This window comes from Trachypithecus francoisi, unplaced genomic scaffold (assembly GCF_009764315.1).
Source record: "Trachypithecus francoisi isolate TF-2019V2 unplaced genomic scaffold, Tfra_2.0 Lachesis_group5, whole genome shotgun sequence".
NCBI lineage: Eukaryota > Metazoa > Chordata > Mammalia > Primates > Cercopithecidae > Trachypithecus > Trachypithecus francoisi.
This window is the reverse complement of record NW_022681470.1, coordinates 132,077,531-132,089,946: the sequence shown is the minus strand read 5'-3', so window position 1 is coordinate 132,089,946 and position 12,416 is coordinate 132,077,531. Positions and strand designations below refer to the sequence as shown.

Below are 12,416 nucleotides of genomic sequence, written 5' to 3'. Positions count from 1 at the left end.
GGCTGAGGCAAGAGAATCGCTTGAATTCAGGAGGCAGAGGTTGCAGTGAGCTGACATCACACCACTACACTCCAGCCTGGGCGACAGAGTGAGCCTACATTTCAAAAAAAAAAAAAAGATGTAGCTGGGTGTAGTAGTGCGTGCCTGTAGTCCCAGCTACTCAGGAGGCTAAGGTGGGACGATCGCTTGAGCTTGGCAGGTTGAGACTGCAGTGAGCTATGATCACACCACTGTCCTCCAGTCTGGGTGACAAAGCCAGACCCTGCCTCAAAAAGAGAAACAAAACAAAACAAAACAACATTTCCACAAATAGCCAGGATAAGAGGAAGCGAAAGCTGTAGCATTGAACTTGGACCTAGCCCGGTCCAGCAGTAGCCAGGGGAGGCTCTGGGAGGAGGTTAGTGTTGAGACTGAGGCCTGGAGGGCAGGAGGTGACCAGGTTGCAGATCCAAGGGAAAGAGTGAAACAGGCAAGGGTAACAGCACAGGCAAAGACCCTGAGATTGGACCATACCTGGAGTGGGACTGAGCTGCCACTGTCCCCATTTAAAGCTGGGGAAGCCAGGCATGGTAGCTCACACTTGTAATCCCAGCACTTTGGGAGGCCAAGGCAGGAAGATCACTTGAAGCCAAGAGTTTGAGACCAGCTTGGGCAATATAGTGAGACTCTGTCTCTATTAAAGAAACAAAACAATTAGCCAGGTGTGATGGCACATGTCTGTAGTCCTAGCTACTTGCGGGGCTGAAGTGGGAAGACTGCTTGAGTCCAGGGATTTGAGGCTGCAGTGAGCTATGATCGCACCATTGCACTCCAGCCTGGGCAACATAGCAAGACCCCAACTCTACAAAAAGTATTTTAAAAAATTAGCCAGGTGTAGTGGTGAATGCCTGTAGTCCCACCTACTTGAGAGGCTGAGGTGAGAGGATCGCTTGAGTTTAGGAGGCTGAGGCTGCAGTGAGCCGTGATGGCACCACTGCACTCCAGCCTGGGTGACAGACAAGCCTGTCTCTGAAATAATCATACTTGGCCGGGCGTGGTGGCTCACGCCTGTAATCCCAGCGCTTTGGGAGGCCAAGGCGGGTGGATCACCTGAGGTCAGGAGTTTGAGACGAACCTGGCCAACATGATAGAACCCTGTCTCTACTAAAAATACAAAAATTAGGCTGGGCACAGTGGCTCATACCTGTAATCCCAGCACTTTGGGAGGCCGAGGTGGGCGGATCACCTGAAGTTGTGAGTTCAAGACCAGTCTGACCAACGTGGAGAAACCCCGTCTCTACTAAAGATACAAAAATTAGTCGGGTGTGGTGGCGTGCGCCTGTAATCTCAGCTACTGGGGAGGCTGAGGCAGGAGAATCATTTGAACCCTGGAGGCAGAGGTTGCAGTGAGCCGAAATCGTGACATTGCATTCCAGCCTGGGTGACAGGGCGAGACTTTGTCTCAAAAAAATAAAAATATAAATATAAAATTAGCTGGGCGTGGTGGCACACACCTGTAATCCCATCAACTTGGGAGGCTGAGACAGGAGAATCACTTGAACCCAAGAGGCGGAGGTTGCAGTGAGCCGAGATCACACCACTGCACTCCAGCCTGGGTGACAGAGCGAGACTCCATCTCTAATAAATAAATTAATTAAATTAAATAATCATACTAATAAAAAATAAAACTGGGGAAACTGAGGCTCCAGGCAGATAAGGCTGAGCAGGGAATAAAACCCAGGTGTACCTAAGGCCAGATCACATGTAGTCTGTGACTGGACCATGTTTGCCAGGCATTCGCTAGGGGCTGCCCCTCTGCCAAGGCCTGGGGCAAGAATTTATTGGACCCTCCACCTGGGCTGCATCCTGAGCTGAGGAAGATGTTAGGAGCTGACACCCAGGGGGCCTGCGTCACATTCCGTGTTCACAGGCTCAAGGCTCAGAGCCTGAGTTTGATCATAACTGAGCACTTCAGAGCCAGGGCAGCCCACTGGCCCTTCTAGAAGGTTCCTCAGTCATTGCTTCATCCAGCCTCCCCGGTGTGGCTTCATGACAGTGTCATGGGAGCTGGTAAGAGGAGGCACCGCATCCCCAGCCTGGGGTGAGAAATCTAGAGGCCTCAGGAAATTGCTGGGTGATGCAGGGTGAGGCGGGGAGGCTCCAGCTGAGGCTCCTCCCTCATCTTGCAGAGATGGTGCCACTGAGTCACCTTGAAGAAGAACAGCCCCCAGCACCTGAGTCCCCGGAGGTGAGTAGCAGAGGCTGGGGGCTCCCGCCCATCTTGTTCTTTCCAGAGTGGACCAGGCACCCACAAAAAGGGCAGGGTTTGCCAAGGTCTTGCATGTAGCTTAATTAGCATCGGTGACTTTGGAGGCAAGGTGACAGTATGTGGGACTGCCATGCCTTGGAAGTTGGGTGGGGGCAGTGCTGGAGGGGCACCGGAAAGGTGAGTTTTGCAGGACGTATAAGAGTTTTCCAGGAGGAGGGCACAGCTGTGAGCAAAAAAGTACAGAAAGTTAGAAGCTGAGTTGGAGAAGTTTGGACAGGGGAGGAGGTAGCATTGGGCACCAGGACCAGTGGTTTGGGATTGGGGCCGGGAGAAGCCTGGCCAGCTCTGCAGTGGGACGGGACCCTGAGCCCTTCCTGTCCTGCAGAGCCGCGCCCTGGTTGGCCAGTCACGGAGGAAGCCATGCGAAAGCGACTTCGAGACCATCAAACTCATTAGCAACGGAGCCTATGGGTGAGTCCCTGAGTCCTGCATAAACCCATTTCACAGATGCCTGAGGGGATGGTTGAGGCCCAGGCAGCTCCTGCGTCCCCCTCCCACCCTAGCAGGGCTCACACATTCACCCCTGAATTGGCAGAGAGAGCACCTGAGGCCTGGAGGGGGAAGTGGAGACATGCCATAGTGAGGTTACAGCCTCACGTGTGCTCTACGAGCCAGGCCTTAATCACGTGTGCTCTGTCCACGAGCCAGGCCTTTACCTGCCCCAGGTGTAGGGCATTCTAGGAGCTTGGGGGCTGATCAAGGAAATAGATGCCCACCCAGTGGGAGTAGCACGCAGTGGGTTTTATTTAGGTGCTGCTTTGAATGGCAGGCTTGCATACAAGGGAAGATCCGCACAGCATGAGCCTTTGGAGGCTGAGGTTCCAGGAGTCACCATTGAGAGGGAGAGGCCGGCAAGGGAACTCCCCGGGGAGAGGGGAATCAGCGAGAGGGCTTACGTGTCTAAGTGATGTTGTTCAACAGCACAGGCATTGAATCTCTGGGTCAGAGTCCTGCAGGGCAGTAGCAGCTTAGGGTCTTGAAATCCATAAAGTTCATCTTATTCATGACTCAGAGATAGTGGGTGCAGTTTCATGAGTCTGCAAAGCAAACAGGCTCTCAGTGGCTAAAATTTTGCTTATTTGGGCTATGTGTAAAACAAATGGATGTATAAAATTTGAGCTTGGTGCTAGCAGGCTTTTAAAAGAGCTGGAGGCCGGGCGCGGTGGCTCAAGCCTGTAATCCCAGCACTTTGGGAGGCCGAGACGGGCGGATCACGAGGTCAGGAGATCGAGACCATCCTGGCTAACACGGTGAAACCCCGTCTTACTAAAAAAAATACAAAATTAGCGGGCGAGATGGCGGGCGCCTGTAGTCCCAGCTACTCGGGAGGCTGAGGCGAGAGAATGGCGTAAAACGGGAGGCGGAGCTTGCAGTGAGCTGAGATCTGGCCACTGCACTCCAGCCTGGGCGACAGAGCGAGACTCCGTCTCAAAAAAAAAAAAAAAAAAGAGCTGGACTGGGTGCGGAGGCACTTTGGGAGGCCGAGGTAGGAGGATCGCTTGAGGCTAGGAGTTTGAGATCAGCCTGGGTAACATGGCAAAACCCCATCTCTACTAAAAATAAAATAATTAGCTGGGCATAATGGCACATGCCTGTAATTCCAGCTACTTGGGAGGCTGAAGTTGGAGGATCACCTGAACCCAGGAGGCAGAGGTTGCAGTGAGCCGAGATCGCCCCACTGCACTCCAGCCTGGGTGACAGAGTGAGACCGTCTAAAAAGAAAGAAAGAGAGAAAGAGAGAGAGAAAAAGAAAGAGAGAAAGAAAGAAAGACACAAGCAGCCAGGTGCAGTGGCTCTCACCTATAATCCCAGCACTTTGGGAGGCCGAGGTGGGAAGGTCACTTGAGGCCAGGAGTTTGAGACTAGCCTCCGCAACATAGCAAGATACCATCTTTACAAAACATGTAAACATTAGCCAGGCTTCTGATGTGGGAGGATCATTTGAGCCTGGGCGGGGCGGGTGGTCAAGACTATAGTGAGCCATGATCTCATGACTGCGCTCCAGCCTGGGCAACAGAGTGAGGCGCTATCTCTAAAAATGTAAAATAAGATAAACTAAAAATAAAAGAAACATACAGCCTAGAGGCCAATATACAAGGGCCATGTGCAGCCCATTTATATGACCCCCAGCAATGGCAGCTTAAACCCAAGGATGGCTGCTCTGGGAGGGAGACCAGGTAAGAAGAAAGGGTGGCCCAGGCAGAGGGCATAGCACAGGCAAAGGCCAGGCAGGTTGGGATCTGGGCTCAAGCTGAACTGCAGTGCCTGCTGGGGCCTCGATCTCTGGTCCCAGCAAGCCTGGCCCCCTGTCCCCAGGGCTGTCTACCTGGTGCGGCACCGTGACACGCGGCAGCGCTTTGCCATCAAGAAGATCAACAAACAGAACTTGATCCTGCGTAACCAGATCCAGCAGGTCTTTGTGGAACGTGACATTCTCACCTTTGCCGAGAATCCCTTTGTGGTCAGCATGTTCTGCTCCTTTGAGACCCGGCGCCACCTGTGTATGGTCATGGAATACGTGGAAGGTACGGTCACTGGGGCTTGCATGCCTCCAGCGATGGGGAGCTCACCCCTCCATGCCTGGGAAAAAATTTTTAGACCAAGTTGAGGTCTGTTCTGTCCTCTATGAGGTCTCACTCTGCTTTGGGGGACCCTCAGGAACCCCAGTCTGGGGTAGGGAGCCCAGTGATGGGGGTTCAGGGCTGGGGGAGCCCAGACAGGAGTGTGTGAGGATGGGACCCTGGAGGCATGAGGAGGGCGGCCATCCTAGGTTCGGGGAACTGATGGGCAGAGGCCTGGAGGCCAGAAGTGAAGGCAGGGAGATGCATGGTTCAGGCAGGTAAAGCACTATTACCAAAGTACTCCCAGGCGAGAGAGCAAACCTGCACTTAGGAAGCACCAGCTGTGTACAGGGGAAGAGACCATGCAGTAATTGTTGCCCTGCTGGGGAGAATCAGAAGGCAGGGTCTCAGCTTGGCACGCTGGCTCACGCCTGTAGTCCCAGCACTTTGGGAGGCCGAAGTAAGCTGATCCCTTGGGGTCAGGACTTCGAGACAAGCCTGAGCAACATGGCGAAACCCCTGTTCACGCCTATAGTCCCAGCTACTCGGAAGGCTGAAGCAGGAGATTCGCTTGAACTCTGGAGGCAGAGGTTGCAGTGAGCCGACACTGTACCACTGCACTCTAGCCTGGGCTACAGAGTGAGACTCTGTCTCAATAAAATAAATAAAAATTTAAAAACTAGGCTGGGCGTGGTGGCTCACGCCTGTAATCTCAGCACTTTGGGAGGCCAAGGCAAGTGGATCACGAGGTCGAGAGATCAAGACCATCCTGGCCAACATAGTGAAACCCCGTCTCTACTAAGAATATAAAAATTAGCTGGGTGTGGTAGTGTGCGCCTGTAATCCCAGCTACTCTGGAGGCTGGGAGAGGAGAGTCGCTTGAACCCGGGAGACGGAGGTTGCGGTGAGCCGAGATCGCGCCACTGCACTCCTGCCTGGGCGACAGAGCGAGACTCCATCTCAAAAAATAAATAAATAAATAAATAAATAAATAATAAAAAATAAATGAAGGTGGGGTCCGCCCCTTCCCTCTTCCCCGACCCTCCCCGCTGAGACAGAACAAACTGGGGACGGAGGATGCGTAGCCACTGGGCATAATCTGGGGGCGGGGCGGCGGGGGGCGGCGGCGAGGCGCTGGCCCAGGCCTCATGGCTACATCCGCCCCTCTCCCAGGCGGCGACTGCGCCACGCTCTTGAAGAACATGGGCCCGCTGCCCGTGGACATGGCCCGCCTGTACTTCGCCGAGACGGTGTTGGCGCTTGAGTACCTGCACAACTACGGCATCGTGCACCGTGACCTCAAACCAGACAAGTGAGCTGAGCTAGCATTGAGTGGGGCCTCGGGGAGGGCGGGGCCAGAGAGGATCTGGGCGGGGCCAGAGCAGATCACGGCGGGGCCAGAGAGGATCAGGGGCGGAGCCTCTGACGTGGATCCCGGGACCCTTTGGAAGCCCCATCCGCCTGAGCTCTTTTGGCACCTCCTGACAAGAAGGCAGGGAATGAGCGCATGATGAACATCTTGTGTGTACAGAGGAGAGGAGAGCAGACACTTAATAGGCGTCTGCTGTATGCAGGGGAAGGCCGGTGCACTTATGGAGGTGCTGCCAATCAAGGGGAGAAGATGTGCACTTAGGATGCACACACTGTATATAGGAGAAGGGGCTGCGCACCCAGAGTTGCTGCAGCACAAGGGGAGAGAACATGCACTTATAAGATTATAAGACACCAGCTACATACACAGAACAGAATTATGCAATTTGCAAGACCTTAGATGTAAAGACAGTGACCATGCATGTCTTGAGCACCTGCTGTATATTAGTGCAGGAAAGCAAGGAAGAGAACGTGTTTACTGAGAGCCTTAGGATGTTTATTTTATTCTAGTATGTAGTAAGCACCTACTGCATGGCAGACCCTCTATGGGCAAGTGGGAGACACAGGGCCACCTGCTTTGAAACCCCTGTATGATTTTCTCCTCTGCATTTATTGAGTGCCTCCTGTGTACAGGGAAAAGGAATGCCCGTTTATCAAGTGTCCTCGAGATATGAGGCAAGAACTGACGTTTCTCACATACATATGTGGCATGTAGCCCAGGCTTAGCAGCTCATACCTGTAATCCCAGCACTTTGGGAGGCCGAGGCGGGACGATCACCTGAGGTCAGGAGTTCAAGACCAGCCTGGCCAACATAGTTAAACCTTGTCTCTACTAAAAATACGAAAATTAGCTGGGAATGGTAGTGCGCACCTGTAGTCCCAGCTGCTTGGGAGGCTGAGACAGGGGAATTGCTTGAACCCAGGAGGCGGAGGTTGCGATGAGCCAAGATTGTGCCACTGCACCCCAGCTTAGGTGACAGAGCGAGACTCCATCTGAAAAAAGCAGCGCCTTGCATGTTTTCAGGGCATTTTGCAGTTGGCAAGTGGCTTAGAAAACAGACATGTATTTGGCACCTGCTGTATACCTGGGCCTGTGCTCAATGCTCTAAGGAACTCAAATATGAATAACTCCTTAGACACTAATGTTGGGTTTCTATATCACATTTTCTTGGTTGGCAGGTACTTGTTAGACACCAGGTGTGTACAAAATAGGCAGAAGAACAGTTGTTAGGCAATGACTGTGTACCTGGCCCAGAACACTTTATCTTTTTTTTTTTTTTTTTTTTTTGAGATGGGGTCAGTCTCTGTCGCCCAGACTGGAGTACGTTGGCACAATCTCGGCTCACCGCAACCTCCACCTTCCAGGTTCAAGCAGTATTCCTGCCTCAGCCTCCCGAGTAGCTGGGATTACAGGCATGTGCCACCACACCCACTAATTTCTTTTTTTTTTTGAGACGGAGTCTTGCTCTGTCACTAGGTTGGAGTGCAGTGGTGTGATCTCGGCTCACTGCAACCTCAGACTCCCTGGTTCAAGCGATTCTCCTGCCTCAGCCTTCCAAGTAGCTGGGATTACAGGCATGCGCCACCAGGCCCAGCTAATTTTTGCATTTTTAGTAGTGACAGGGTTTCACCATGTTGGCCAGGATGGTCTGGATCTCCTGACCTTGTGATCTGCCAGCCTTGGCCTCCCAAAGTGCTGGGATTACAGTCGTGAGCCACCGTGCCTGGCCTAATTTTGTATTTCTAGTAGAGACGGGGTTTTGCCATGTTGGTCAGGCTGGTCTCGAACTCCTGGTCTCAGGTAATTCACCTGCCTCGGCCTTCCAAAGTGCTGGGATTACAGGCGTGAGCCAGCACCCCTGGCCCAGAATTGTTTCTTTACAGAGCTGGGGCAAACAGAAGGTACTGACTACATAGTTCATTAAATGATGGTTATACACAGTGAATTCTCTGGAATGTATTTTTAAGTAGCAGATGCACCCAGAAGGTGCACGGAAATGTGACTTCATACAGCTGGTGAATAAGACTCTGTGTGTAGTGAAACATTTATATATTTAAGTCCACAGGAAAACCTAAATAGCAGTGTATACTGTACATGCACAAGAGTTTTAAAAATGAGTTCCCTCTCCAGGCACGGTGGCTCACGCCTGTAATCCCAGCACTTTGAGAGGCTGAGGCAGGCAGATCACCTGAGGTCAGGAGTTCAAAATCAGCCTGACCAACATGGAGAAACCCTGCCTCGACTAAAAATACAAAATTAGCCAGGCATGGTGGTGCATGGCTGTAATCCCAGCTACTCGGGAGGCTGAGGCAGGTGAATTGCTTGAACCCGGGAGGCAGAGGTTGCGGTGAGCTGAGATTGCACCATTGCACTCCAGCCTGGGCAACAAGAGTGAAACTCTGTCTCAAAAAAAAAAAAAAAAAAAAATCATTCAGGCTGAGTGCTGTGTCTCATGCCTGTAATTCCAACACTTTGGGAGGCTGAGGCAGCAGCACTGCTTGAGCCCAGGATTTTATTTATTTGTTATTTTTTTGAGATGGAGTCTCGCTTTGTCGCCCAGGCTGGAATGCAGTGGAGCAATCTCGGCTCACTGCAAGCTCTGCCTCCCGGGTTCACGCCATTCTCCCACCTCAGCCTCCAAATTAGCTGGGACTACAGGCGCCCGCCACCACACCTGGCTAATTTTTTGTATTTTTAGTAGAGACGGGATTTCACCGTGTTAGCTAGGATGATCTCGATCTCATGACCTCGTGATCCACCCGCCTTGGCCTCCCAAAGTGCTGGGATTACAGGCATGAGCCACTGTGCCCGGCCAAGCCCAGGATTTTGAGACAAGTCTAGGCAACATAGTGAGACCCCATCTGTACAAAAAAATTGTAAAAACTAACCTGGCAGCCGGGCCCGGTGGCTCATGCCTGTAATACCAACACTTCAGAAGGCTGAGGTGGGCGCATCACCTGAGGTCAGGAGTTCAAGACCAGCCTGGCCAATATGGTGAAACCCTGTCTCTACAAAAATACAAAAATTAGCCAGGCATGATGGTGGGTGCCTGTAATCCCAGCTACTCGGGAGGCTGAGACAGGAGAATCACTTGAACTTGGGAGGTGGAGGTTGCAGTGAGCCGAGGTCGTGCCATTGCACTCCTGTCTGGGTGACCAAGCAAGACTTGGAACAACTAGCCAGGCATGGTGGCATGTGCCTGTTGTCTCAGCTACTCAGGAGGCTGAGGCAGGAGAATTGATTGAGCTGGGAGGCTGAGGCTGCAGTGAGCTGCAATTGTGCCACTGCACTTCCAGGCTAGGTGACAGACCCTGTATCCAAAAAAGAAAATGCATTCATTCACAAAGTGCATAGAAATGCTTTTGTATACATCAGGAGCTCGAGATATGTTCATTTTTCAATAGGGGACATAAACAGTAGTTGCTTACAGAGTGTTTAGTTTGTTAAGATAATGGATGCATGAACAAAAATATATAGTGGCTAGCCGGGTGTGGTGGCATGTGTCTGTAACCTTAGCTACTCAAGAGGCTGAGGCAGAAGAATCGCTTGTACCCAGGAGATGGAGGGTGCAGTGAGCTGAGATCGTGCCACTGCACTCCAGCCTGGGCGACAGCAAAATTATGTCTTTAAAAAAATAATATATATACACACACACACACACACACACACACATACATATATACACATACACATATACACACACACAGTAGAGACCAGGCATGCTGGCTCACACCTGTCATGCCAGCACTTTCAAAGGTGAGAGAACTGCTTGAAAAAAAAATTAAAATAAAATAAAATAAAATAAAATAATAAAAAAAAAATAAACAAAAAAGAGAACTGCTTGAGGCCAGCAATTCAAGACTAGCCTGGGCAACATAGCAAGACCTCATATCTACAAAAAAAAAAAAAAAAACCCAGCTGAGTGTGGTGGTGTGCATCTGTAGTTCCAGCTACTTGGGAGACTGAGCAGGAGGATCCCTAGGGCCCAGGAGTTGGAGGCAGAGCTCCGCCCATCTCAGGTGGAGCCAAGGTCTAGGGCAGAAGGAGTGGCCAGGCACCCCGGCTCCCCAGCCCTGAGCACACCCCTTGCCTGCCCACAGCCTGCTCATCACCTCGCTTGGCCACATCAAGCTCACGGACTTTGGCCTGTCCAAGATCGGCCTCATGAGCATGGCCACCAACCTCTACGAGGGCCACATCGAGAAGGACGCCCGAGAGTTCATAGACAAGCAGGTGGGCGGGCAGGTGGGTGGGAAGCCCTGGGACGCTGCCTCCTCTCTCCTGGGGCCTCTCTTGGGCTGGGGGCTGGTCTCAGTTTCCCCATTCTGCCTGGCCTAGGTGTGTGGAACACCGGAGTACATAGCCCCCGAGGTGATCTTCCGCCAGGGCTATGGGAAGCCAGTGGACTGGTGGGCCATGGGCGTCGTCCTCTATGAGTTTCTGGTGGGCTGCGTGCCTTTCTTTGGAGACACCCCCGAGGAACTCTTCGGTCAGGTGGTCAGCGGTGCGTTTCCTCCATGGGCCCGGGTTTGAGCTGCAGCCCCACCAGAGCTCTGGGCAGTGGTCCTCCACCCGCATGTCAGGGACAGAAGCAGGAAGACGGGAGGGAGTTGGATGCCAGGTGGGGAGGCGGCAGGATGCTGAGTGAGACGGATGGCTGGATTAATTATGGGGTCATGGAGTCTTCACTGAAATGACATGTGAGGCTGGGCATGGTGGCTCACACCTGTAATTCCAGCACTTTGGGAGGCTGAGGCGGGAGGATCATATAAGGCCAGGAGTTCAAGACCTGGACAACATGAAACCCCATCTCTACTAAAAGTACAAAAATTAGCCGAGCGTGGTGGCGGGCACCTGTAATCCCAGCTACTGGGGAGGCTGAGGCAAGAGAATCACGTGAACCCAGGAGGTGGAGGTTGCAGTGAGCTGAGATTGTGCCACTGCACTCCAGCCTGGGCGACAGAGCAAGACTCCATCTCAAAAAATAAAAAAAAAAAAAGAAGTGACATGTGAGCAGAGACCTGCAAGAACCTGAGAATGAGAGGAAGCCATAGAGACAGAAAAGGGAAAGGTGGCTCTGAGCACAGGGCACAGCCATGGCAAAGGCTGTCAGTGGGTACCGAGCCTGGCACGTTGAAGGGGCAGAGGAGGCCAGTGGCTTGGAGTACAGTGAAGTGAGGGGAAATGGTGGATGGTACTAGAAAGGGGTACCCCTGCTTTCTCCCTCCCTCCCTCCCTCATTTTAGATGAGATCATGTGGCCAGAGGGAGATGAGGCCCTTCCAGCGGACGCCCAGGACCTCATCACCAGGTTGCTCCGGCAGAGCCCACTGGACCGTCTGGGCACTGGTATGTAGTGTGGGGGAGAACCCAGGTGGGTGGCTCCTTCAGGCCCTGGGACCCAGGAAACAGGGGGAGGGATAGTGCCTGGGATAGACAAGAGTTCTACTTGGGAAGCTGCATGGAGGAGGGGGTTTGCAGCTGGGGTTTTGAAGGGTGCACAGGAGGTCTCCAGGAACTATCAGAAGACCTTGGAAAGAATAGAAAGTAGCTGAGTCTGGTGCCCACAAGGAGCACTGAGCCTGAATAAGTATGTGAGGCTGTGAAGTCACCAGGACCTGTGTCAAAGGCCCAACCCGGATGATCCCACTGTCCCAGTTTTCCCAGCCACCTGGTTAATCATTAAGGGACCTTTTGAGACTCATGCAGCCACCCATCACGTGGCCACTGTGGCTCCTGTTCATCACTGAAGCTTCGCTATGGGAGATGGTTGAGTCCAAGGTTGGGGATCATCACCTGCTCCGTGGAGCAGAAACAAGCGGGAGAAGCCCAGGAAGGAGGCCCTCGTAAGGCTCTGGGCTTTCTCTAGGTGGTGTGGTCCCAGATGGGGGCAGAGAGAAGTGCAGAATCTTTGGAACCTGGGCAGCCTGGGTGCTTTTTTATTTTTTTTATTTTTTTTATTTTTTTTATTTTTTGAGACGGAGTCTCGCTCTGTAGCCCGGGCTGGAGTGCAGTGGCCGGATCTCAGTCACTGCAAGCTCCGCCTCCCGGGTTTACGCCATTCTCCTGCCTCAGCCTCTGGAGTAGCTGGGACTACAGGCGCCCGCCACCTCGCCTGGCTAGATTTTTGTATTTTTTTTTAGTAGAGATGGGGTTTCACCGTGTTAGCCAGGGTG

General features: G+C 52.5%; 1 protein-coding gene across 15 annotated transcripts in view; it reads left to right on the top strand.

Moving 5' to 3' along the window:
- The window catches only part of MAST3 (microtubule associated serine/threonine kinase 3), a 56,913-nt gene that overhangs the window by 29,262 nt on the left and 15,235 nt on the right, over nucleotides 1-12,416 (top strand). For all 15 annotated transcript variants that reach the window (XM_033197037.1, XM_033197036.1, XM_033197030.1 and 12 more), the window contains 7 exons: nucleotides 2,169-2,227; nucleotides 2,634-2,719; nucleotides 4,625-4,833; nucleotides 6,043-6,181; nucleotides 10,342-10,474; nucleotides 10,580-10,745; nucleotides 11,488-11,589. In XM_033197037.1, coding sequence (XP_033052928.1) covers nucleotides 2,169-2,227; nucleotides 2,634-2,719; nucleotides 4,625-4,833; nucleotides 6,043-6,181; nucleotides 10,342-10,474; nucleotides 10,580-10,745; nucleotides 11,488-11,589 — 894 coding nt within the window. The remainder of the gene's footprint in view (nucleotides 1-2,168; nucleotides 2,228-2,633; nucleotides 2,720-4,624; nucleotides 4,834-6,042; nucleotides 6,182-10,341; nucleotides 10,475-10,579; nucleotides 10,746-11,487; nucleotides 11,590-12,416) is intronic.